The sequence below is a fragment of the Bufo gargarizans genome, chromosome 5, assembly GCF_014858855.1.
Source record: "Bufo gargarizans isolate SCDJY-AF-19 chromosome 5, ASM1485885v1, whole genome shotgun sequence".
Classification (NCBI taxonomy): Eukaryota; Metazoa; Chordata; class Amphibia; order Anura; family Bufonidae; genus Bufo; species Bufo gargarizans.
In genome coordinates this window covers 468,669,856-468,697,780 of record NC_058084.1, presented here as the reverse complement: position 1 = coordinate 468,697,780, position 27,925 = coordinate 468,669,856, and the positions used below count along the sequence as shown (strand labels likewise).

The 27,925-nt window shown below is 47.6% G+C and overlaps 1 protein-coding gene across 2 annotated transcripts in view; it reads right to left on the bottom strand.

Annotated features, from left to right (window-relative positions):
• Positions 1 to 254: 254 nt before the first annotated feature.
• The window catches only part of LOC122937860 (KAT8 regulatory NSL complex subunit 1-like), a 50,174-nt gene continuing 22,503 nt past the window's right edge, over positions 255 to 27,925 (bottom strand). For both annotated transcript variants that reach the window (XM_044293007.1, XM_044293006.1), the window contains exons 3-13: positions 23,617 to 23,826; positions 18,554 to 18,669; positions 16,437 to 16,641; positions 13,669 to 13,828; positions 10,948 to 11,106; positions 5,424 to 5,566; positions 4,802 to 4,920; positions 4,049 to 4,100; positions 3,048 to 3,160; positions 2,481 to 2,739; positions 255 to 1,296 (exon numbers count right to left, since the gene is read on the bottom strand). In XM_044293007.1, coding sequence (XP_044148942.1) covers positions 991 to 1,296; positions 2,481 to 2,739; positions 3,048 to 3,160; positions 4,049 to 4,100; positions 4,802 to 4,920; positions 5,424 to 5,566; positions 10,948 to 11,106; positions 13,669 to 13,828; positions 16,437 to 16,641; positions 18,554 to 18,669; positions 23,617 to 23,826 — 1,842 coding nt within the window. In that variant the 3' untranslated portion in view covers positions 255 to 990. The remainder of the gene's footprint in view (positions 1,297 to 2,480; positions 2,740 to 3,047; positions 3,161 to 4,048; positions 4,101 to 4,801; positions 4,921 to 5,423; positions 5,567 to 10,947; positions 11,107 to 13,668; positions 13,829 to 16,436; positions 16,642 to 18,553; positions 18,670 to 23,616; positions 23,827 to 27,925) is intronic.

Sequence of the window (27,925 nt, the reverse complement as noted above, 5' to 3'; positions counted from 1 at the left end):
AGCTATGGAACTATAAGACACTCGTCCTCTGCAATCTTAATCCCACAGAGCTAAATATGGGACCCTGCTCACAAACAGGGGACACAAGACTAGAGTTCGAAATCGGTGGGAGTCCCAGCGGTGGGACCATCACTGACCAACACATCCCTTAATCTACAGACTGGGAATAACTTGTAACTGGAAAACCCTGTTAATGCTGGAGTAAAGTAATGATCAAAACACCACAAACAAAAAGTGAGACACAGGAAAACTGGTCCAATATGATTTAGAATTTATTATTTTTAATCTACCTCCATATACACCCGGCTATTCTCAGACAGGAGACAATTCTTCCCACTCATTCAATTACACAATTTTGTTCCCAGGGAAAGGGAGAGGAATCTCAGTCCAGTCGCTTTGCTGCTTCATTATTTTCTCTCCTTGTCGAGGCTGTGGCCGCTCACGGCGCTGTGTCCTGTGGATGTGCCGCCAGACATGTGGAGAATCGGCTTCTCCTGCTGTAAGGTTACACAGTGATGAAGAACAGAAGCTAAGAACTAGTGACGGAAACTGACACCCGAAGAGCATCTTACCATCTGTAGCTGAAGAGCGCTCCTTGTGGCGGTTAAGGGTCTAAACCCGATTTTTGCCCCCCATTCAGAAATGCCTATAAATCCTCCCCCTCTCTGCCTTCCTCAGCCTGCTCCATGTACCTACCCTGCCTTTTGCACCTCATGAAGCTGCAGGATATTGGCGTTGTCCACATCGGGAGACTTTCCCACTGCCTACGTTAAATGGCATGAGGTTCAGCCTGTGGCCTTTGCTCTCTGCTATAACCTCATCATAGGCCTTTTACTTCAGTGTGCTGCTGAGCCCAGGACCCCCGACCAATTACTGGTGGCTCCTACTTTTCTGCCTGGGCCGGCAAGTCAGCCAAGCACTTGATACTGAAATAAAGTACATGGGATTTGCATTCTCTGGTCGTACACGTCTTACAAAGAGGAGGCGCTCTCATCTCTTGTTCACCGGCCTAGTGGGAAAATATTCCAGGCTTGCGATTTTCTCACCGCTATGGGCACGAAATCGAACAACTGAAATGCTGTTGGGTAGAGGGGGATCTTTGGAGGTGGTGATGAGGTCTTCTGCTGACATGCCAGAGTCCATGCCCTCAGCCTGGAGGCCAGACTTGCTCCCTGCGTTACACAGCACATCAGGCTTATTCCTGTTTCTGTTCGGTGCAGTTACTGGCGAACTCTGGAGAACGCGATGGTCTCGGTCTGAGAGGGGAAATGAGCGATGTTCCCAAGGTGCAACAGTCTGCAGAAGGAGGAAGAAAGTGTTACTATAGGTAATTAGTGTACAATATAGCCTGTAAGTAACACTGATTACCATTTTACCAACAAAGTGCAAAAATGATCACAGCGACCATTAAAGTACTGTGCCTGGTCAGCAATGATGGGGATGCAGCATTCATTAGAGTGCAATGACCCCTTCAATTATCTGATCGATGGGGGTGTGAAGAGCAGGACACCCAAAAATCTGATAGGACGGGACATCTACTGTAAAAGTACGGTGGATGTCAAATCTGTTAAAGATGGTGCTTTCACACAGCAGACAGCTGGGGCTAATGTCCACGATCTGCGCTAATGCCGATTGCAGACATCTAAACCCTCAGATGCCGTGGGGGGGTGGTCGGTACAAGATGTCCAATTTGCCTTTTTTCAATCACTTCACCTCCCACAAACAATTGAATATAGTGTGACCCAAAATAGTATAAAAATTGTCCCGAAAAAAACTAGCCCTCACACAGCTCCGTAGACATAACTATTAAAAAGTTAATAGGGTCAGAATAGGGTGATGAAAAGAAAAATAATGTTTTCAATTTTTGACTATGCAAATACAGCTTCGCTGTAATCATACTGACCCGGAAAATAAAGAGTACAAGTCCGTATTACCTCATAGGGCAGTGTTTCCCAACCAGTGTGCCTCCAGCTGTTGCAAAACTACAACTCCCAGCATGCCCGGACAGCCTTTGGTTGTGCGGGCATGCTGGGAGTTGTAGTTTTGCAACAGCTGGAGGCACACTGGTTGGGAAACACCGTCATAGGGAACCGCCTAAAAACAAAACCTATAAAACTGTGGTACAATTACGTTTTTCTCCCCACCCTATTTGCATTTTATTTCCAGCTTCCCATTACATCATATGCAATATCAAATGGTGCCATTAGAAAGTACAACTTGTCCCTCAAAAAACAAATCCTCATACCACTATGTGAAGGAAAGAATGTAAATGTCTACGCTAAAACTGAGGAGCTGCTTTTTATTATTTGCATAGTGTCTCCTCCTAGTCATGGCCTAAGCTATATCCATGGTCTGTGTCCCCCAATGGAATGGGCGAGAAAATGTAAATGTCTACGGGAAGGCAGAAAGTGAAAAACGAGAAATGCAAAAAAAAAATAAAAAAATAAAAAAAACACAACAACATGTAAGATGAAACAAACCTGTTCTTCTTCATCTGGGACCTCAGGGGTGGAAGATCTGGTGTCTTCACTCCAGGAAAGCCCCCTGGTGCGGCTGTAGACAGAGAGGCATTGGAGAGTGCTGTAAGGCTCCTGGTTGTCTGTTGCAGCAGATGACAGGGTTAGTGGGACCTCATTAAGGCTGTGGAAACCAAAGTCCGGAGAGGCTGGCTGTTGGAACGACCCTTGGCTATTGGATGAGGGTTGTGGCGTCCATCGACCATCAGATTTGTTAGAGGATCTAATGAACAGAAAAATAACCTGTTTCAAATATCCACAAGCAAAGAATTGAGAGCCGGGCTCTTTTCACCACTACTCTGAAGCTTCTGCCAAGCAAGGCAACTGGGACACCTGGACGCCCCGACTAAGGTTCCTGCCTCTTCATGAGGCCTGCTGCTCATTACACACTGCACATCATCCAAGGAAATTTATTTTGATATGTCGTACGTTCAAGCAGCATTCTAAGTGTGTCATCTACACCGAAGGTGACCTGGAAATCACAGTCCTGTCTGCTTCTGTGTTCTGCTCTGTAAAATGAAATTTACGTACCTGCTTCCTCGCCTCTGCGAAGCAGCTGAAGTCCAGGAATCCCAGCGGGAACGCTCCATATCCTCGTATGCACTGTGGCGGTTCTGATATGCCTCTGCGGACAGATCCTCAAGCTGCAGAGACACAGAGAAGTCAACATAACTAGATGAAGTCAGGACACAGAGTCTGCTCACTGTGTGGGAAATTAATAGACTGGATGGGCTCTGTCCTAAACTGGAAACTAAGCAGCATCAATGTCAGACAAACCAGCGCAATCTACCAGGAAATGCAAGTCAAAGGGGTCGTCTCATCTGAGACAATGGGAGCATATCGCTAGGCTATACCCCTAGTGTCGGATAGGTGCATGTCCAACACCTATCTCCTGAAAGGAGCCCTGAGAGCCCTTATTTCTTTGAGGCCGCCGAGAATAAAGCACTGGCTTAGCCATTTCCGTCAGGCCCATAGAAGTGAATGGGAGCGGTGGGCGGTCACACTGTGCGCTCCCATTTACTTCTATGGGGAGTACGCTTGGTGGTGGCCGAACCAAAGTCCTCAAGCCACCACCCTGCCCACTGCGTTCTCCATATAGGTGTGGGTCCCAGCAGTGGGATCCGCACTTATCAGACAGTGGGGGATATCCTAGCAGTATGCCCCCATTGTCTCAGATGGGAATACCACTTTAACTCTACATTGTGAGGAGGAATAATAGTTAATTACCCAACAAAACATAACTGTACTCAGGTCATTAATGCCATTGGTTAAATAACTTCTAGGGGTCGTCACAAAAAATACCCCTCTATATGGGCATAGGATCCCCTTTATGGTCAGGTTGGAACCACCAGCTCGCACGATTGTGGACGCAACCTGCTCCAGTATTACACAGACAGCTCCTCATCTGAATGACTGACCCCACAGTGGCTGTTCTTACTTCATTTACAGGTAGGAAGATTTAAAGTACGAGGCAAATCTGACAGCAGAGAAATCCACTGTAAAAACCATCAGCACGCAGTGTGGTCACGTACCTGTGGATCTTCTTCCAGGGATGTTTGCTCTGAAGGGTCCAACTCTCGCCAACTGAGGAGATAAGAGATAAGCTGTCACCATAAAAACAAAAAAAGTTAAATATGCTACAATTTACAAGAAAAACTACAAGAATACATCATAAGCTAGCAAGACTTCATACACAGAATGGATAATGAACACCTTGATTGAAGGGGTTCCCCAGGCTTTTAATCATCGCTGACCTATCCCCTAAGGACAGGTCATCAATATCCGATCAGCTGTATGAGGAGACTGTGTGCGCAGTCTGACGTCTCTTCCTGCTCGCTGCCGCTTTACCATACACAGCAGCGATGAGCAGGAAGAGAGACGGCACGTGCATACTGCGAGCATCATTTCATACGGCTGAACGGATCCGATTGGACCCCTGCTGTTCTGATATTGAGGACCGATCCTGAGGATAGGTCATTATTAATAAAAGCCCAAAGAAACCCTTTAAAACTTTAGTCCCCAAGGACTATGCCTCTGTGAGGGCTGCAGAACCTGGTGCGAGACCCCGATAATTCACTTTCTGGGGAGTATTTAATAGTTCACTGCTGAGTAGTTCAAGTGGGGATATAATGCAATGCATGCGCTCAGGAGTCTGTGTATTCTTCTGGTCCTGGCAGCTCATAGATACGAGGACGCCAGCTTTTGGTTGCCGGTTGGGGCTGCTCTCTAGCAATTTTAATAAAATGACTGCACAAGAACAAGCGCAGATGTAACTTAGGACATACCTAGGGGTTAGGATCTCCTTGTACTGTATCTTCTCCACACGAGCTGCCGCCGCCATAGACATTGGAATGACAATGTTATCTATGTCATATGAATTTTCAAACCTTTTCCGCTTGAGAGCCTAAAAGACAAAACATTAATTACATGAAACGCTCATCTACAGGTAAAGGGAATTTAGATTCTATAAATGCTGGGTTACTATAACCTTTACATCTTTCCTACAGTGATAACAGAAAAACGATAGGGTTACGTGGATCTATACTAAGATAAGTGATCACCTACCTGATCGGAGGGGGTCTGACACCCAGCATGCCCACAGATCAGCTGTTTTGCAGCAGCTTTGGTGTCAGAACTACACAGCTCTGTCTGTTGTGCAGTGGACAGAGCTGGTTACTGCAGTGCGGCTACCACTAAGGTGACTGGGTGCAGCACTTTAGTATCCAGCTCCGTCCACTAGATCGGGCAGGGTGCTTCTGGTGCAACTGCAGAACAGCTGATCGGCAGGGGTAAGAGGCGTCAGACCTGCTCACATCAGGTAGTAATGGCCTATCCCGAGGACATACCTTGTAAAGAGTTGGCCAAACGCTTTAATGCGATTATCAGATGTTTATGAAGTTTACGTACCGCTGAGTTGGATGAAGGGGGAGTTTCTGTGAGGGATGAAAGCTGCTGGGCTGCATTGCTTGGTCTTGGAGTCACGGGGCTGGATATGTGTATGCTGGAGTTCGGCGTTCCTCTGTGCTGCTTGTCCTCTCGGAACAGAGACCCTTCCGGGCAAAAAGATAAATCCATGACATTTTTCAGATGGAGGACATGAGATCAGAGATTATGCATCAGGTAAGGCTACTTTCACACTTGGTCTGCACATGCACGGACCGGAAGAATGGATCCGTCAATGCAGCAATTTTATTGCCAGATCCGGCACTAATACATTTCAATGAAAACTAATGCCGGATCCAGCATTCAGGCAAGTGTTCAGGATTTTTGGCTGGAGAGAAAATTGCAGCATGCTACAGTATTTTCTCCGGCCAAAAACGTAGAGGGGCTGAACTGATGCATCCTGAACGGAATGTTCCCCATCCAGAATACATGAGTTTTATCCTAATCAGTTTTTTTCCGGTATTGAGCCCCTAGGACAGAACTCAATACCGGAAAACAAAAACGCTAGTGTGAAAGTACCCCAAGATAGTATGCATAATGGAGCTACGGGTCTGCAGCATGCATGGCTGTAGGGTCACCACCATGAGCATAAAAAGCCTTCCATAGTATCAAGACCGGCTAAATGTTTACCGAGCAGCACCGTGCCAGGTAGGGTGGACACCGCTGCAAAGGGAGCAGGACTGCCAACCTATCGATCAAATGTAAAACTGCATGGAAGTGTGCAGAGATTTAGGGACTGCTCCTGCAAAGCAACCTACGTGGTTTTCTAGGTCTGTGCAGCATCAGGCTGATACTGAGCGCTCAAAGCCTTAAATGGATCCTGGCAAATCTAGGGAGGGTGGGAAAGGAACATTTCCCTAAGGAAGTGCCTCCTCACATGGCTTATAAGCAGTTGGTCCTTGTGACAAGAAAATACAGACAGGTCTGGGTCACTCCTAGAGCCCATAGTTTGCTAGGAAATTAAATTCCCAATGACCACGGAGCCCCTTTCAGATAATGCAGCTATGGAACCCAATAGCTTCTAGATTTGTTTTAGGAGGCCGAAGGGGTTACAAAAAAAATACATCCTTTTTTTCAGAAAAAAAAAAACGTTTTGGGAAAAAATATTCAAAGCTATGCAAATTTGCTTTTCTAGCAAATACTACTTTCTAAAAGGCAGCTAATGTTAGTAATCACATATTAGAAATACCACCCAGCCAGAGTCCCCCCCCCAAAGGCCTCTCAACCAGAAAGGCTTTTGTCATGGAAGAGCTATTTGCCAACGTGAGGCTGGTTTAAGCCATTATCTAGCTATGCTATCAAGTCTGTTTAAGGCCCCATTCACACGTCCGGGTCCGCATTTCCGTTCCCGAAAAAAATAGAACATGTCCTATTCTTGTCCGCAATTGCAGACAAGAATAGGCATACTCTATTAGTGCCGGCGACGTTACGAACGTGTGAACGGTGACTAAATGGAAGAGCAATAATTAGAAAGCTACGCTGTAGTTGTGAAATGTTCAGCTTTTTAAATTCTTTAGGAAAGAAAGCTGAACGACATGTTTTCCACATGTGGATATCTCCTGAGTTGCCTGAAAAGAATTGACAAAATATTTGGGTTTGTTAGAATCCATGCGCTTGATGCCCCCTGAGAGGCCTTGGTTGGGGGTACTATTTCTTCTAATAAAGGCTGGCATCATTTGAATAGCTTTCTCAGAAACCCAGGGGGCACTACTTGGCCTGTAATACTCTACAGCTCTCCATAATAAGCAAGTACTCCCCAGATAACCCAGAAAATCCTCCCTCTGCGATTCACCCAAAACAACTCACAAAAGAAAATTGGGTTAGTTAGAATCCAAGCTCTTTGGGAAAGTAGAAATCCGAACTCGCAGAATCGTTTTGATCATCCTTAGTTATAATGTCACTGGCCAAACAGATCAGCAGATGTCCCCGGTGTCAGACCCCCAAGATGAGATGCTGATGACCCATCAGCAGAGGGGGGATAGAAGATAGATCAGATACAGTTGGATAACCGCTTCAATGTCAGCATAGTCTGTATGGCCGTGCTGTGCCGGTGGGTGTCCCTGGCCGCACCGCTACGTCCCTCGGCAAAAACTATGTCCATAGGGTAGTGCAATGCCTGGCCTAGCCAGGTGACTGGTTTAGGTCAGTAATGCACATATTTGGGAGGTGAACTGGGGAGAGGTAGATATAGCTGGGAGAGGCGTCGTGTCACTTAAGGTCATTATACGAGACCACCTCTAGCCAAAATGTAGTGATGCTGCACAGAACCAACATTCTTCATTGCTACAGTTCTATAACAAAGCAGACCAGCATCTGCGTGCCTCCGCTACTGGTCTGCAGTGTTAACACAGCTCACACTATTGATCAGTATTACTAAGGTTCTGGGCAGAGGTAGTCACATATACTAACCTCAGGTGACAGGACATACAAACTCTAATGGGGCCCTAATATGGACTCATTTTGACAGGAAGAATAGTGCTGCATGCTGTGTTATTTTTTTCTGCCAAATCTGAAGGAACTGCTGACAGCTCCAAACAGCTTTTGACAGCTGTGTGGCAACAGCCTTATTTTGTTAACCTCTATAGCGGACTGCTTCCGGGGGGAAGGCATTCGTCAATGGTTGGAACTTCATGTCACCGGTGCAGCTTTTTTTCACCATCAGATCCCGCTGGTCTCCATCTGAATGAGGTGGGATGCCATCAATGTCGATGATGGTATTCCAGCTTTACCTAGCGATATTAAACTCAACAAAACTGGCTTTTCCAAGCCAGAAGATCTCCTTAAACCCTCAAGATTAAGCTGGTTTGGATTGTAAAAGGGTTTTGTACCTTTGGGGGTTGTTTTTTTTTTTTTTGGCATACCCTGGAAAGGGAAGCCTACTTACCCACTTCCTATCACTAGCTCACCAATCCCCTCTTCGCTGCGATCCCTGGATGTAAAAGGTTTATTTTGACACAACTGCAGCCAATTGATGGCCACAGCAGTGACCCGATTCCCTTGTGCCACGTGACCATTTGCCATGATGGAAGGTGAGCAGGTCCCCGCTGTAGCCAGCAATTGGCTGCAGCAGCGTCAAAAAGGAACTTTACGTCTTAGAAGCTCAGAGGAGCAGCCGAGGGCATAGACAGGAAGCAGGTGAGTATCCTTTCCCTTCACGGGTTTGCCCAAGACAGGGGTTTGACCGGCTACATGTCATTTTCACCACTGCATTTCTGCAGCTATAACTAGTGTTATGCGGGATAAACCTTTGCAAATTTTTTATTTTTTATTTATTTAAGACAAGGCGAGTCTTCAGTTGGGTACATAATAGGTGCAGGGGTTTATGTAGTATATTTCATACTAAACCTACACTGTATTTTTTTTTGCAGACAAATTCAATTTTTATAACTTTTTAATAGAGTATTTACAACCAGCAATATCTTCCTTTAGGCTAGCACACTTTTTTTTTAGGGTAACTCCTTGTATCCTTCCTAGGTTCAGCTATACAAGGGTCCCACAGAGGCTTAATAACGCCACCAGGAAACCCTGTGAACCCATCTAAGTGGGTGGGGGCACTTTGGTTATGCCACCATTACTCTATTAGAGCGGGAGCCAAGGCTTTACATTAGCTCTTGGGATGCGGCAAGCTTCTTGGAAAGGAACAGCCTGCAGGATCTGTCTGCATTCTGCCGTTGCTCGAAGCTTAAACATCGCCATCCGGGTCCATTAACTATAATGGGGACTGGCAGAGATCCAGCTGCAACCTGGTAAATATGCCAAGAATCAGCCAGGAGAAAAACACTTCCGGATCCTAAGCGCCAATCTGAAACTAGCCTAAGCTGCAGCGATATAGCCGAGCATCCGCTCTAGGATGGCACAAGACACCCATGCTGCACTTACCCTAGTGTTGGGCGATATACCACAGTATTAAGAAACGGCGATATCGCAGTATTTTAGCGGCACCATAGGGGCAGTCGCACTTGACAGTGCTAACTGCTTCTAATACGTCCGGCACCCAGTTCACATTAGAACGCCCGCATCTACAGTGTAGACGTCTCCAGCAGCTGCCCAAATCACGCTACCTAGAAAACTTCCCAGCATGGCTGCGCCCACAGAAAAGTATGGTCACATGGGCAGAACGTCATCTCAGGTCCTTTACCTCACCATGAAATAGGACCTACTGCTAGGGAGAGAGATTATATAATATATATATAGTGGTCCCTCAACATACAATGGCCTCAGGATACAATATCGTCAACATAAAATGGTAATTTCTGGCCCATCGTAAGTTGAAACCAGAATCCACATACAATGTCTCAGACTCCGCTTCAATCAATCGAGGCCACTTCTCTGGTATAATAGCTGGATTAGTGGCTAGGTAGCAGCTATTCCGGATTGTAACAGGTCAGGACTAGAATCTGTCTTAGTTATCTGCTTTATTTTCTTAAATCTTCATTTTATCTTGGATGACATATTGTAGAGGGATCTCTCTCTATATCTAACCCAGTTCTGGTGCACAAACAGCAGAGCATACAACAAATTTAGTAAGAGGCGCAAGTGCATAAGCCTCTGAATTGATGGCATCTTTGACCAGCGTGATCGTTACTAAAACAGATCCGTGAAGCGCCGGACTATAGTAAATGACATCCAATGTTTTATTTGACTGAAAGTCATGTTTATGATGCCAACATGCTCTTTTTGACAATGAGCGCTTATGATGGGCAAACCCATTTATCAAGGTTTTCCACTAGCATGTAGCACTTTCTAGGAGAGCGCCGGAGTTGGCTGTTCGCTGTACTATGCTATCTCCTGAAGTCCCATAAAGAATGAGTGGAGCAGCAGGGTGCATGTCCAACCGGAAAATCAATCAGATGTGGAGAACAGGAACCCCGTTCTTATTGGGGCATCAAGGAGATATTACTGTATGCTGTAAGGTGGCAACAAAGAAGCACGAGGACATGAGTCACATGGTTTTTTCCTACTAAATGGGCATTTATCGTGATATATATATATATCATTATCGTGATACATTTCTTAATATCATGAGAACATTTTTGATATCGCCCAACCCTAACTTACCCCAGAGTGCTGTGAAAATATTGCGTTCGAGTAAGGACCCTTAAAAGGTCTAGTGGTGGCTAATGAATTAGTATATACTAATAGATTAGCACAGGCACACTTTACATCTTGAAGGATCACTACAATTCTAGTTCCTAAAAGATGTCGAGGGCTTAGACTCTTCTGGTCATTACCACCATTAAAGCCACCTGCTGCACAAACGTGATCATTTGTAGCTGGTGCCCTCCGGTGGTGAAAAGGGGAAATAAATACAATTTACATATGACTGGCAAAGAGGAGAAAAGAAAGGATTTTATGGATAAGTAGCCATAATCAACAGAAAAGTCTCGGAGGAAGAACAAATGACACTTAAAAGGGTTTGAAATATCCACAGAGAGTTGCTGGCAGGCAGAGAAGTATTTTCCATAAAGCGGGATCCTGTGGCACTTACTGCCTGTGAAGTCCGGCGTCGGGCTATGACAGTCTCTACGCAACTTTTCTGAGGGTTTTTTGCTCAGCTGAGAAAACTTGAGAGCTTTGAGTTTGTGAGAGACCCGGAACTGCCTGTCTTCTTTCAGCAATGCTTCAAAGTGCAAATTAAGGGGTGTATCTGGAAAAAAAAAAGCAGCCAAAGAAAGCACAGTCAGGAAGAGTCGGGCCAAATTTAGGACATATATGTATGTATGTATAATATATATAGCAAATGGCATTTATCATGTACAGCAAGTTAATGTATTGTGATTCTCCATGTTGCCTCCTTTGCTGGCTTGATTCATTACACACTTTCTATGGTTAATACCAGTGGTGGTCGTCGTAAGGAAAAATAAAAAAAAAGCCTCTCTGGATGCCCAAACCACAGGCGTGCAAATAGGCTGGTTCTTTTTCCTATAGTGAGCAAGCATGACCACTGCTGCTGGATTACAGTGTGGTTATAACCATGGTAAGAAGCAGTGTATAATGTGATGGAAAAATTAATCCAGCCACCAAAGGAGGCAATAGGGAGAATGCCAATACATTAGGAAGAGCCTTCTATTAACTGGCGAGTTGATTTCAGCGGCCTGGGCTGCAATGATTATGATGCTGGTTCTCAGCAACCACTTTTAGCTCATGAGTGACACAGCGCTGAAATCAGCATTTCTGTCACTATTGTATGCTGCCCTCAGTGAGATCAGCGAAAAGTTGATGACAGGTTAGCTTTAACACAGGGGCCTTCGGGAACAGATGACGCTACGTCCCTCTACAGCGACATCTAGATGACGCTACGTCCCTCTACAGCGACATCTAGATGACGCTACGTCCCTCTACAGCGACATCTAGATGACGCTACGTCCCTCTACAGCGACATCCAGATGACGCTACGTCCCTCTACAGCGACATCTAGATGACGCTACGTCCCTCTACAGCGACATCTAGATGACGCTACGTCCCTCTACAGCGACATCCAGATGACGCTACGTCCCTCTACAGCGACATCCAGATGACGCTACGTCCCTCTACAGCGACATCTAGATGACGCTACGTCCCTCTACAGCGACATCTAGATGACGCTACGTCCCTCTACAGCGACATCTAGATGACGCTACGTCCCTCTACAGCGACATCTAGATGACGCTACGTCCCTCTACAGCGACATCCAGATGACGCTACGTCCCTCTACAGCGACATCCAGATGACGCTACGTCCCTCTACAGCGACATCTAGATGACGCTACGTCCCTCTACAGCGACATCCAGATGACGCTACGTCCCTCTACAGCGACATCCAGATGACGCTACGTCCCTCTACAGCGACATCTAGATGACGCTACGTCCCTCTACAGCGACATCTAGATGACGCTACGTCCCTCTACAGCGACATCTAGATGACGCTACGTCCCTCTACAGCGACATCCAGATGACGCTACGTCCCTCTACAGCGACATCCAGATGACGCTACGTCCCTCTACAGCGACATCCAGATGACGCTACGTCCCTCTACAGCGACATCCAGATGACGCTACGTCCCTCTACAGCGACATCTAGATGACGCTACGTCCCTCTACAGCGACATCTAGATGACGCTACGTCCCTCTACAGCGACATCTAGATGACGCTACGTCCCTCTACAGCGACATCCAGATGACGCTACGTCCCTCTACAGCGACATCCAGATGACGCTACGTCCCTCTACAGCGACATCCAGATGACGCTACGTCCCTCTACAGCGACATCTAGATGACGCTACGTCCCTCTACAGCGACATCTAGATGACGCTACGTCCCTCTACAGCGACATCCAGATGACGCTACGTCCCTCTACAGCGACATCCAGATGACGCTACGTCCCTCTACAGCGACATCCAGATGACGCTACGTCCCTCTACAGCGACATCCAGATGACGCTACGTCCCTCTACAGCGACATCTAGATGACGCTACGTCCCTCTACAGCGACATCTAGATGACGCTACGTCCCTCTACAGCGACATCTAGATGACGCTACGTCCCTCTACAGCGACATCTAGATGACGCTACGTCCCTCTACAGCGACATCTAGATGACGCTACGTCCCTCTACAGCGACATCTAGATGACGCTACGTCCCTCTACAGCGACATCTAGATGACGCTACGTCCCTCTACAGCGACATCTAGATGACGCTACGTCCCTCTACAGCGACATCAAATGTCTACATCAGGAAAGAAGTACTAAGCAAACGCAGCATAAAAGCATCTTAACATGAAGATCGGCCAATCCTGCCAAATGCAGCGAGGCAACTATTTTGAGGCTCCCTCTGATGTCAGATGTTGGGCATAAGGAGGATCCATTAGCTGTAATTCAAAGCGCTGGATTCTTTGTTCCCAAGGGACATAAGTCCATAATTCTCCCATTCAAAGCACATGTCCAGTTGGATGAGCATGCATGTATATAGTGAATGAATGCTTAGCTGACACCTACAGTTGTATGACTAGTGCTCCCCATATACAGCAATGTGCATTTCTATCATAACTCTGGGACACCAGGTAAATGTGGTATCTCACTTGTGAACAAGCCTGCGGATCGCAGCGAGGGAGAGACCAGGATCACAACCATAAGGATCAACTCCAAGAGTAAAACAGCAGCTTCACCAGGAGAACCGCTATAACGTCAGGTCCACCCACATTACAGAGGATACAGCCCCTCCGCTGGTAGCTTACCGTAGGGGAAGGAGAGGATGGGGTGGTAGCATGGATCGATTAGTGCTATGCGCTCGCTCATGGTGCTGGGATGTGTAGTCTTCAAGTAAGTCTTGCATCCGCAAAGAATGCAAGTGGTTGGAGGCTCACAGCCACACTTCGTGGACAGCTGCTTCTGTGGCTAAAAACAAGACAATAGACAATTAAATACACAGAGGGGACGGGAAGGAGAGGTCTCAGTGATCACAATATAGCCACTAGGGGGCGCCGACATGGGACGATGCCGGGTAATAAACAATGCAGATAGACAGTATACAAGGCTATTGGCTCTCAGTGCTTTTAACAGGACACCACGCAAATTGAAAGAGGAACCATTGATGGATATTACCATTGAACATACGGTGATTGGCCCAGTTTTGCAAGATTTTCATAGATCGTATAGGCCAGCGGCCCCCAACCGCCAGGCCCTGGAAGATAGTTTGCCGGGCCACAGAGGAGAGAGGAACGGGGAACGCCAGGCGCATGCGCGCACATCGGAGTTGCCAGTCAGTGGAGAAGGAGGGAGGGACTGAGGGAATCCCTCCCTCCCATGACACGGTCACCGCAATAAAATGAGCGGGCTCTGATGGTTGCCCGCACCACTGCCACGAATGAATGTGTGGCCAATATTAAAGTAGGAGGGGGGACAGGGGAGGGTTTACAGCTGCGCTCCTCCTCCCGAGTCTTGTGTTCTCCAGTCCCCAGCCATTAGTACCTAGGGCGCAGGTACCCGGCCCACACACTGCAAGATTATTAGCCTGCCTCAAAATAAAGACAAGCAAAAAACATGCATCAAGCAGCCGGCAAGATTTGGGGTTAATGTGACTCATTAACCGCAATGTTGCCAGTAGCCATAATTTGAGAAGATAGGGTCACCTATTAATCTGAGGTACATGGTGCTATTACATTAGTACCCCCATGTACCTCACAATAAAAAAGTGTCCCCAAGCACCTCAAATAATGGGCAACATTGGGTTAACCATTAATGTGAGGTACACGATGAGGTTACTTACCATTAATGAGAGGCACATGCAGGTCTAGATTGATAAAACAATGTGCCTCATTAACAGCAAGTTACTCCAGCATGTACTTGATGCCATTATCCCCATAGTTATATAGTGTTCTATATTTTAATATGCACCTTGCGTTTTGTTATGTGCGTGAGTCAGCGCCGCCCAGCACCCCTAAGCCCCGCTCCAGAACACCCCCCCAACCGGTCCCTGGGAAAATTGTCTTGCATGAAACTGGTCCTTGGTGGAAAAAAATTGGTTGGGGACCACTGGTCTAGGCCATCAATATCAGACAACCCCGGCAAACAACTAACAGCAAGTTGAATGTGTCGGTGTGAGGTCCCATTCTGAGATCCGCTCCTCTGACAGGATCGCACAGCATTAAAGGTACTTTCACACTATCGTTGTGAGGATCCGTTGCCGGAACTGCGTGCTGATCCGGAAATCCGTATGCAAATGGATATTTTTTTCCAGATCAGTTTGACTTATTCATTGAAATACTGGTTCAGTCTTTCCGGTATCATCTGGAATAACGGATCTGGTATTTAATTTTTTCAAAGCTAAAAAGAACTGCGCATGCGCAGACTGGAAAACCGGATACAGCAATTTCCGGAACACTTGGTACCGAATCCGGCATTAATACATTTCAATGGAAATTAATGCCGGATCCGGCAAGTGCAGTAGTGCTCCGGAATTTGGGCAAGCTGTGGTGTTTTGTCTGGTCAAATACCGTATAAGGGACCGAACGGAAGACATCCTGATGCATACTGAACGGATTGCTTTCCATTCAGAATGCATTGGGACAAAACTGGTGCGTTTTTTTCCGGTATTAAGATCCTTTACTGGATTTTAATACCGAAACAAAATAACGCTAGTGTGAAGGTACCCTAAGTCTGCGCAACTCAGAAGATTCAAGGACTCAGGGTCACACTGCATTGTAACTTATTATAAAGCTGTGCGATCCTGTCAGAGGAGCAGAGGTAAGAACGGGACCTCACACTGACCTCGCTCCTGTGTGCCCAGCCTAAGGATGCCTCCTGGCAGCTCACCAAGCACAGTGCCCACTGAACATATCACTGGCCTAGGAAGAGACCACAGTGCTCACTGGAGCGCTGCAGCCTCCACAAACCGCTGATCGGCGGAGGTCCCGAGAGTCAGGCCGCCACTGATCGCATAGCTTGATAAAAGGCCATCAATATGAAAATCTCAGAAAACCTTTAAAAAGTGTCCTAAGGGAACGACATAACATAAAAAGGGTTGTCCAGGATTAGAAAAATATGGCTGCTTTTTGCCAAAAACAACCCCATCCCTGTCCACAGGTTGTGTGGGGTATTGCAGCTCTGCCCTCTTGACTACAATGGAACCGAGATGCAATACCACACACAACCCATGGACAGGTGTGGTGCTGTTTGTGGAAGAAAGCAGCCATGTCCTTCTAATCATGGACAATCTCTTTATACTACATATTATGAGAACAATCATTTTAAGTTATACTAATCCAACATAAATCCTGCAAGGCTGCCGTACGGGTGCTGCCTACAGAACACAGATGCAATGCATGTGCAGATCAGAGGCCACAGTGGGTTCAGCGCACCTACAGCGTCTGCCCAGGGGACCCTCCACCACCTGCTGTAAAAATGGTCTCCAAAATAGCAAAACTATTAGGAACCGCTGCTCAATATTTATATATTTTTTTTAATGGCCTGAGAACAGGATCTGTAATCAGAACACAGCCGTTACCTTCCTGCTGAGAGACGACACCTCACTGGATCTGACCAATCGGCGTTTCTTGTGCCCGCGCAAGGGTCGTGTTCTGGCAGCCATGCAGGAGGAGTCGGGGAGCGCTGGTGCTGCAGAAAGGCCCTCAACACGGCGTTTTTTCCCCAGCACTTCTTCAGGATCCAGATCTTCTGAGGAACCATTACAAGACAGACTGGGACGCACACTGCAAAGGAGACGAGAGGTCAGTGACGCGTGTGCTGTCCACATCCGTATGTCCATTCCGTCATTCCATGTCCCCGTAAAAAAGATAGAACATGCCCTCCTCGTTCTAGTGATTGGTGGTCTCCGTGCTCAGACACCACCGATCAAAACTTTTGGTATGTCTCTGAAATATAAAAAATTATCCTGAACCTCAGTGACTCTTCAAAGGGGTTGAAGGGCATGTACACGCCTGCGACCAGGTTTGTACAATCCTCATTTTCCATTGCCATACTGGAGTGTATCCGCATATCATCGGTTTTACCCTTTGCTGCTTTTACATAAAAGGCTTTATTCTCACAATTCTACTGGTTTCCTGCCGGTTTCCATCATAGTGGGGATAGGGCGGCCATACATATGCACTACGGCAGCTGGAAGAAACCCTAGAACAGGGATGGCCATACTGCGGCTCTCCAGCTGTTGCAAAACTACAACTCCCAGCATGCAAAGACTGCCTACAGCCGTGCATGGTGGGATTTGCAGTTTTACAACAGCTGGAGTGCCGCAGGTTGGCCGTCCCTGCCCTAGAATGTCAGAATAAATGGTTCAACCTTTACGAAATGTACATGGATGTGATACAGGACAATCCCTGAAGTACTGCATCCTCATCTCCCAATTCAGAGAAGCTACGTGTGGCGTTCCTCCAGCCATGTAATGACAGATTATTGTCAGGGATCCCTTCAGACGGAGAGGATGGGGGTGTCTTAACTGTAAAAAATCTGAGCCGAGGTGCAGAAAATTACAGCACGAGACGTCAGCTACGTTTATCAGATTGCATGGTGCTTTGCTTCGGAAATGAAAGTTCAGATTCATACAAGTCCTCTATATTGCGAACGCTCTTTTGTAGTAGCCTTCCACCAGGGGGAGCCACAAAAACATTAAAGTGGGCCCCAGAAGACTGTCCGGGCTTGTTGGAGAAGAGGCTGGCTCCTCCTCAGTACCTTTGGGTTCTCCAGGGGAATCCCAGCTGCAGTAGAGCAAGTGATTCTGTTTAGAGGCAACACATCGTTGTGCAATCAGGTTGGGGGGGGGGGGGAATCTTTCTCAAAGGACACCCCCAACTCCTGCAAACATCACATCATAAACAGCATATTATATTATAGATCCTCTCTTACATGTATCGATCCTGTGGCAGCCCCTCAGTTGTCAATTTTAAGGTTGTATCCAGGATATTTTAAGTTATCCTCTAGCCACATGTGCAGACCTATTAATTTTTAACAGGGACGGAAAAGATGCGGACAGCACACATGTCCTATTCTTGTCTGGAGCTGCTATTAAGGTGCGGGTCCAGTGTTTTGCAGATCCGCAAAAACACTGCGGACGTGTCAATGGACCCTTAGATCTGATGGGACCCCAACCAATCACAAGAATGGGAGCCCCAGAACCCACACTTATTTCCAGCAGGTGCCAAGGAAATGAATGGAGCAGCAGTGAAATCCTGTGTTCCGTTCAGTTTTGGAAGGCCCTGCAGGGTATGGCACCAGTTTTAGTCAATATCCCCTAATCTATGTATAGATGGTAACTTGAAATAATCAGAATAACCACATGGCAATGGCTGATGTGCAGGTACATCCAGACAGCACTGGTTCAGGACTACTAACACCAGCATTCAGTCTCCCTCCTGAAGGCGATGGGAAGGATACTGCAGCCCGACCGCCACACTATATAGGTGCCATAACCGGCAGGAATCTAGAGGACAGTGGTCGATTTCTAATTCCCGTTGGGTGGGACAACAACTTCCTTTCTTATACAGAATACCGGGAAATGTCCCGCCATCCAGACAGCTGCACGTCCCGGCCCGAGACGGCGGCCACCTTCTGACAGCCTGCTCTACCATCAGCCACATTCATGCTTAGAAGCAACCTTAAAATACTAACCAATTTATGAATCCGTTGACTTGACGAGATGATTTTTGGGATCCGGGGAAGTCGCACACTGACTTGGTGGGAGGATTTTGACACGCAACATTTTCAGACTGTGTAAGGCGGGAACACTGCAAGAAAAGAGGCAAGAAATCTCACTTATGCAGCACGAAAATGAGGAACCATCCCACATACAGAACAAGATTCTTCCAGACATCAGCTCTACCTGCATTAAAATGAACAGAGGACATAGAGAGCCCCTTAAAGTGGACGCACATCCTCACAGCATCTTGCCTTTATTTAAATAGGATGGAATTTCTTGTAAACCGCTGCACAGCTGTTGATATAACACATTCCATGCCAATTACCTGCAGTGACCACTAGAGGGAGCTTAATACATCCTGTACATACATTGAACTCACCACGCCCTCTAGTGGTGGCAGCTGGAAAGTTACATTTTAAATCTTTCTGCAAAACCCCTGCACAGACAAGGCTTCTACCAATATAAAATCTGATCATCTATGGCTATGTTCTACTATTCATCCAGTGATACAGGGGTGTGGGGTGTATCATTGCAAAAGGAGAGAAAAAAAAAAAAAAAAAAAAGCCAGTGACATCCCTGTGGAGGCAGCCATACTTTTTCCAGGGCTTACATATTGATGATCGGTGGGGTCAGATATCTAAATGGTGCTCAGAAACAAGAGCCTATACAAAACATCGTGAAGTAACTGGAAAACAGCTGGACACAACAAATATACAAGACCCATCCTTTACCAGCAGTCTGACGCAAAAGCTGCGTATACGACTGTCTAAACTGAATACCACAGACCCAATCATAGGCTCGGCAAAGAGATCACACTGGGAGCGTGACCCCGCGGGCCTCTAATCCATAGTGACTCACTATCTGAATAGTGTAAGCAGCCTGCAAACAGGCAGATGGTCGATTCGGTGTGAAGGGTCTACCTGGGGGAAGCATATAAACCCACGGGGAGCCGGTGCCTGGCAGTAGGTTAACTGGCTGGATCCACTTACATCAAGTGTGTTATATTGAGCTGTGACATTAACAAGTCCCACTGCAGCTCATACGACCACACCGCACCATGCGACTCCAAACGTGGCCGCTGCAGGTGTCAGCTACCTATGATCTCAGCCACTTAACCCCTCATATACAGCGGTAAATACTGACCATGACATCCAAGTCTAGAGTAAAGAGGGTCCATTCACATGTCCATAAATTGGTTCGCATCCGTTCCACAATATCGGGTGCGGACCCATTCATTCATTATGGGGCCAGAAGACATGTGCTCTCCGCAACCCGGGAGCGCTGCCCTAAACTTCCGGGTCGCGGCTCTGCCCAAAAAAATAAATAGAACATACCCTATTCTTAATAGGCAGTTTTATGGGGGTTGCCGGGCGAGTGTATTGCGGATCTGCAATACACCACGGACGTGTGAATGGACCCCAATCGTGGTGAGCAGTTAACATGGCAGCCACAGGACCAGTGTTCAAGCCCCATAGCGGGACTACAGTAAAAATTGAGTTTTTCAAAAATAAAAATCTAATGAAACCCGTTTCACAAAAAAAAAAAAAAAAAAATGGCATTGCTGCGTTAAAAATGAAAAACACCTTATTTATCCAGCACTTGAAAAAATAATTAATTCTGTGGTCACCAAGTAGATCCAGGGACTGGAGGGGACCGGGGAATCAGTAAGCAGAGTATTACAGCTTTTATTATTTCAGAGCATTAGATAGCCGGAGAACCCCTTTAAAGTGCAGAATGACCTTTACTTCAGCTCTGAGGTAAAGGGGCCCTCTGGGACATTATTATTCGCCTATCCTCAGGCTAGGTCACCGTTTGGGCACATGGAGCTGGGAATGGCACTGCACATCCCATACATCCAAGTGTTGTGGCCCCTCAGGCTGCAAACATCTGTAACTGCAGCCAAAGCCACAAGCGGATCCAGAAGAGCAAGTCCTTCCTTTTTATTTCCAGCTCTGTTCAAATCCGCTTCGGTTCTCAAATCAAATCTGCCTCAAAACCTCCTCCAAAAACCCCTGCGAGAACCTACCCCAGGTCCCCCCCTTTAGATTTCTTCTTGCTTTTAAATCCACTTTGGCTCAAGCGTCAGTAAAGACACCACGTGTGATCTCAGCGTCCCATCTGCTGAAGGTTCTTTAGAAGGGAGATGCTGATTATAGAGGAAGATTAGGTCTATATCTCATGACTGATGAAGTCAGAAAACAATCCACAGAGGAATGGCACAGAAAACACCGCCTGCAGCCGCCTTTAGTGTGACGCCGCAGAGGTTAATCATCTCCCACAGAGAGAACAGGTTTATAGAGACAGAGGCACCACAATTACTGAGACACCGTGTGGTCTGATAAATGAACACATCACATTATAAAATCCTGTCGTCTTGTTCGAGGGCATCTGGAAAGGGCAAGAAACAAGAACCCAACAGAAGCTGAACAGGATGTAAGATCCAACATCACCGCTGACAGCGCCACTGCCTCAGAGACTAAGGCCCCTTTCAGACAAGCAAGTTCCACGCATCGGACTCGCAGTATTATGTCAGTGTGATCCAATACATTCCAGAACTGTGAGGGTTACATAGCATCATAAATCAATATAATTCTATTTAGCCCAGTCAGTGCTGGGAGGTCAGGACGGGAGCTGCTGCATACTCACGCTGCAAGGCCAATGTGTGGAACTCGCTGGTCTGTAAGGGGCCTAAGAAAAAATACCGCCATCTCTAGATTTTCTGCCACATTTTTGGGGCTTCGGAGACTTTGCTCACGTTGTGACATTAATGAATATTCTAACAAGCAGGGAGCTCCTGTACAGTGCGAGATATTCTGCAGCCAGACAAGCGATTGCCCCACATCTGACCCAGCACACCAGGGCAACTGCAGCAGTGGGGTACAGCAGATACCAAGGAGCTGGGGCTCATCTCTGCAAGAGGCTTCCTACAACAGGTTAATAAGGACGTAAACCAGGACAAGGCACGAAACTACTACAGTAAAGACTTAGACAGCTGATCTACTAGACCTTGGGCACGGCAGCCATACTGTCCACACTGCTGATCCCCTGCTATACCTTGGGCACGGCATCCATACTGTCCACACCACTGATCCCCCTGCTATACCTTGTGCACCGCATACATACTGTCCACACCAGTGATCCCCCCGCTATACCTTGTGCACGGCATACATACTGTCCACACCGCTGCTCCCTTGCTTTATCTTGTGCACCGCATACATACTGTCCAAACCGCTGATCCCCTGCTATACCTTGTGCACGGCATACATACTGTCCACACCGCTGATCCCCCGTGCACGGCATACATACTGTCCACACCACTGATCCCCCCGCTATACCTTGTGCACGGCATACATACTGTCCACACCGCTGCTCCCTTTCTATACCTTGTGCACCACATACATACTGTCCATACTGCTGATCGCCTGCTATACCTTGGGCACGGCATACATACTGTCCACACCGCTGCTCGCTATACCTTGTGCACCGCATACATACTGTCCACACCGCTGATCCCCTGCTATACCTTGTGCACGGCATCCATACTGTCCACACCGCTGCTCCCTTGCTATACCTTGTGCACCGCATACCTACTGTCCACACTGCTGATCCCCTGCTATACCTTGGGCACGACATCCATACTGCCCACACGGCTGATACCCCCACTATACCTTGTGCACGGCATACATACTTGTCCACACCGCTGATCCGCTGCTATACCTTGGGCACCGCATCCACACTGTCCACAGCTGATCCCCTGCTATACCTTGGGCACCGCATACATACTGTCCACACCACTTATCCCCTGCTATACCTTGGGCACTGCAGCCATACTGTCCACACTGCTGATCCCCTGCTATATCTTGTGCACGGTATCCATACAGTCTACAAGATAGCGTACCATTAAAGGGAACCAGTTATCAGGAATTAACCCTCTCTTCCCCACAAACTTATGCATTATGGTGATAGGTTTCCAAAGATGACCCTCTACCTTCTGCCCAATTCATACAGACGCCAGTAAGGAGTCATGGGGGTGGAGCTGCTCTCAAGGAGTCATGCTGGCCGATGCCTTATAGCTGTGATGGCTAACCTTGGCACTCCAGCTGTGGTGAAACTACGACTCCCAGCATGCTCCATTTATTTCTATAGAGTTCTGGGAGCAGCCAAGCAAGGGGGGCATCTTGGGAGTTGTAGTTTTAACACAGCTGGAGTGCCAAGGTTAGCCATCACTGCATATATGAATAGCTATATCACCACAAGCCTTCTAAAGTGGCAGGTGGCAAGTGTGCGGTTGAAGGCGAGGCCAGTATCGCCAGATCCACGTCTACCTTAGAAGGTATATGGTGTAAAGGCTGCACCCCGATGACTCCCTAATGGAGTTTGAATGCAATAGGCAAAGGTCTTTTTCTTCATTATGCAGCGATTGCCAGAAGATAGAAAATCCTCATTGTAAGCAGGTTTTATGGCAAATGTGCAAATAAATCTGCCGGTGCAAACCTACTGTGACTGGAAATTGCAAACACAAAGATGCAGCAACCTATAGGCACTACAAGATGTCTCTGACACGATCACTGCTGGGATAATACTGAGATTTTTGGAGCAGACTGTGCCCACATTGAGGGCAGACAGCACTGGATACACAAGACAGGACCCCCCACTGATATCACAGCCAGACACCACTCTTCATTCTCAGTTAATGGGACCCCATGTAGAGAAACCTATGGCGGCTGTGTGCAAATCTGACAATGCGGCTGGGCATAGGTTGAATCGATATTACAAGGTGATCACCAGTCTAATCATCAACATGAGGAACTAAAATGGACATGGAGGGCTTGTGCTGTAACTGGTCGATCATGCCATGCTCCTCTCATCAGGTAGTAGTCCGCTTTTAGACTAAAGATGATCGTCTGAAACTGCAATAAAAGTCTGATCTGCCTGACTTTCTCATTACGTGTATGGCCAGCTTAGAGCTGCTGCAAAACCTCCTTATTCAGAGGTAAAACTATAAACCTTCCCACCAATGGCCGGAGACACTTACCTGTTTGTCTGCACTCGGCAGAGCGGAGGAGGAAGAAGTGACAGACGAGGCTTGACATAGACTGTTACCGGATGGGGCTTTAACGACAGATGGGGAACACGAGGAAGAAGGCAACCGGCTGCCTCTTGTATTCAGCACTGCTGAAGGTCCTGCGGACTGGCGCGGCGTGGTGTCCTCGCTCTGCGGAGAGTCCCCAAGCACAACACTTCCCTGAAACAACAGAACAAGGTCACCAACATGATCCGCCACTTTACAATACAGAAGATGACACAGAGGGGGATTCAGATCAGTTACCTTAGTATCAGGACAAGGGCTATACAGTGCAGCATCCTGCATAGTGAGGACTTCCAGACGGGGCACCGACTTATAGGGTATTTATCACCAATTCTTAATGGGGGTGTCCCATTACAACAACTTACACCCTAGCCATAGGACAGATGCAAGTGCCTATGTGACTGTGGGGGCCCCCGCTGGTCATGAGAATAGGGGCCTATTTTCTGGTCTGAACGTGCGCTCGTATAAAAGTACTTTGCAATCTCCAGCGGTTTCACAGAGCTGTATGACGTGGCGAACATGTATGTATGTATGTCTGTCTGATTATTAGGGTTACAACCTCCCTTCTCATGACTAGGGGTCGACCCTCGACAATAGGATGCTAATACTCAATCCTGTGAACAGGGGATCCATTTCTGGAATGAGACAACCCCTTTAATCCTCAACTTTGGCGGGGCTTAAGAGGACTACTACTGAGATGGCAGGCCTTCAATAGGCTGACCTGGATGCTCCAAAAACCATTCTGAACCTTGCAATCATGTTGTGCGGGGGGGGGGACATGACAGAGGGACCCTGCTCCATCTATATAACCAAATGGATGCTTCACTATTGAGGTGCAGAGAGACGTCAGCCATAATACAGCAAGCACCCGCCCCATACAATCCCTGCGCCTGTCATGTAGGTCACTGTGCACCAAAGTTCAAAACTGGAAAAAAAAAAAATTAAACCTGCGACTAACAATGAGGTCAGTGCAGCGTGGATTCCATTGTGTCTCCACGCGGTCTACCCACACATGTCCTACTTGCTCTGAAGGACCTGATAAATCCAAGCCTTCAATAAAGGCTAAATCTGCAGAGCAGTCGTCCCTGGTCCTTCATCTGCAATCATTTATACACAATGTCAGACTGCGCTCCAGAGGCCGATGATGCAGGATGTACCCACTATGTATAAACCGGAGACAGCACCGGCCTTTGCCGTCCATAGGAGACGCTCACTCTATAATTAGTCACTGACAGCTCGGTGTAATAAGAGCCACTGCTGATTCACCGTACTGGCACCCATCATACCTCGTCTCTATTACTCCCAGACCAGTGCCAGGCACGGCCAATACTATAGTGTGTAAAGCAGAGCAATCAATAGAGCGCCCGACAACAAGGCCCGACATGTTAATAGTCACTCAGGAAATAAATGGCAGGTGTCAGAAGTGCCAACAGGCCAGGAGGCAGCACTCCATTAGGCCTTCTTACGGGGACCTTCAGACTGCATTAAGTGGACGAATTAGGCTACTTTCACACTTGCGTTCGGGGTTCCGCTTGCGAGTTCCGTTTAAAGGATCTCACAAGCGGCCCCGAACGGATCCGTACAGCCCCAATGCATTCTGAGTGGATGTGGATCCGCTCAGAATGCATCAGTTTGGCTCCGCTTGGCCTCTGTTCCGCTCAGCAGGCGGACACCAAAACGCAGCTTGCAGCGTTTTTGTGTCCGCCTGGCCGTGCGGAGCCAAACGGATCCGTCCAGACTTACAATGCAAGTCAATGGGGACGGATCCGTTTGACGTTGACACAATATGGTGCAATTTCAAACGGATCCGTCCCCCATTGACTTTCAATGTCAAGTCAGGAGTCCCTATTAATATATCATCAGATCGGAGTTTTCTCCAATCCGATGGTATATTTTAACTTGAAGCATCCCCATCACCATGGGAACGCCTCTATGTTAGAATATACCATCGGATTTGAGTTAGATCGTGAAACTCAGATCCGACAGTATATTGTAACAGAGGCATTCCCATGGTGATGGGGACGCTTCAAGTTAGAATATACTGAGAACTGTGTAATGACTGCCCCCTGCTGCCTGGCAGCACCCGATCTCTTACAGGGGGCTGTGATCGGCACAATTACCCCTCCCTCTATATTCATTGGTGGCCAGTGCGGCTTCCCAGTATTAAATGTGACCAGTGCGACCTCCCCTCTCCCCCCCCCCCCCAATTAAAATCACACGCCCCCATCATTGGTGGCAGCAGAGAGTTCCGATCGGAGTCCCAGTTTAATCGCTGGGGCTCCGATCAGTTACCATGGCAGCCAAGATGCTATTGCAGTCTTGGCTGCCATGGTTACTTAGCAATAAATAGAAGCATTATACTTACCTGCGATGTCTGACCGGCCGGACACTCCTCCTACTGGTAAGTGAAAGGTCTGTGCTATAAGCAATGCACCGCACAGACCTTACCAGTAGGAGGAGCTCCCGGCCGGTCACAGACATCGCAGCTCGCAGGTAAGTATAATGCTTCTATTTATTGCTAAGTAACCATGGCAGCCAAGACTGCAATAGCGTCTTGGCTGCCATGGTAACCGATCGGAGCCCCAGCGATTAAACTGGGACTCCGATCGGAACTCTCCACTGCCACCAATGATGGGGGTGTGCGATTTTAATTAGGAGGGAGGGGGGGGAGGCCGCACTGGTCACATTTAATACTGGGAATCCGCACTGGCCACCAATGAATATATAGGGAGGGGGGCCGCACTGGTCACATTTAATACTGGGGAGGGAGGGAGGGGGGCCGCACTGGCCACCAATGAATATAGAGGAAGGGGGGCCACACTGGTCCCATTTAATACAGGGGAGGGAGGGGGTCTGCCCCCTCCTGCCTGGCAGCACCTGATCTCTTACAGGGGGCTATGATTCGCACAATAATTGTGCGGATCACAGCCCCCTGTAAGAGATCGGGTGCTGCCAGGCAGCAGGGGGCAGTCATGTACACAGTTTTTTTTTTGTATATTCTAACTTGAAGAGTCCCCATCACCATGGGAACGCCTCTGTGTTAGAATATACTGTCGGATCTGAGTTTTCACAAAGTGAAAAATCTGATCTGTTAAAACCAGTTATGCAGACGGATCCGTTATGAACGGATGCAAGCGTTTGCATTATAGGAGCGGATCCGTCTGTGCAGACACCAGACGGATCCGCTCCAAACGCAAGTGTGAAAGTAGCCTTACTGGCGGCACACGCTGCATGTGAAGGTGCCCAGATCTGAGCGAATGTGTTGCTGAAGGTAGAAGTGCACCGATCACCCTGCCGGAGACAACTATAAACGCTCAGCTATCTCCAGCAGCACCATGGAGGCGAGTGGAGCGGTGGACAAGCAGGCATATCTGCTGCTCCATTCACATGGGGGAACACAGGCATTGTACCAGTGATCAGCAGGACCCCCAACAGCCAGACACTTCTGGAAATGCCCTAACTTTGAATGGCTACACAAAACACTTGCACCTTTTCTAAAAACCCATCAGACTCTAAAGGGGTTATTTAGAGTAGCCGGCTCGTAGGGGGGTTCATACTTACCTGGTCCCCGACACTGGGCTCCAGTTCCATTGCTCGCTGGAGCTCTGGCATAAACCTCCTGTTGACAGGTGCCAGATGACTGATGCAGCAGTAATTTGTCACATGTGCAGCACGTCATTGGGTCACGTGATACACGGGTGACCGATTACTGCCGTGTCCAGTGGTCATGTGGAACCTGTCAACAGGGTGTTTATGCCACAGTATCACAGAGCCTCAGACAGCTGTCGAGAAATGCTGCCAGAACCCGGTGGCAGGGATCAGGCAAGTATGAACTCCCTTGGGGGTCCGGCTGCTCTAAGCTCTTTTAAAGCCCTGGATAACCCGATTAATAGGCTTACTGGAAATTTTATTTGGTTTTATTAGGGGTAAAATGTTCCACCATTTGTAAACTGACACATAAATTATGGATTTCTAATCTATATTTTAGTCAGTCATTCTGACAACACATCTTGGGTGAACAGGGCGCCTGCGCTCATTGGATTTCGTATTCTGGGATTTTCTTTGTTATCACTCTGTATACATTTGCTTTGTCCTCTGACGTCATGGGGACAGTCACTTATTCTGCAGTTTTCCCACTGTAACTGGGTCATCCGTGGTAGAGCAGCCTCCTATGGTGAGTCATTGTGATCGCCGGCTTCTCACTGAGATCTATTAAAGCTGTAGGGAGGACAGAGGCAGTTATAGACGGCTTCCA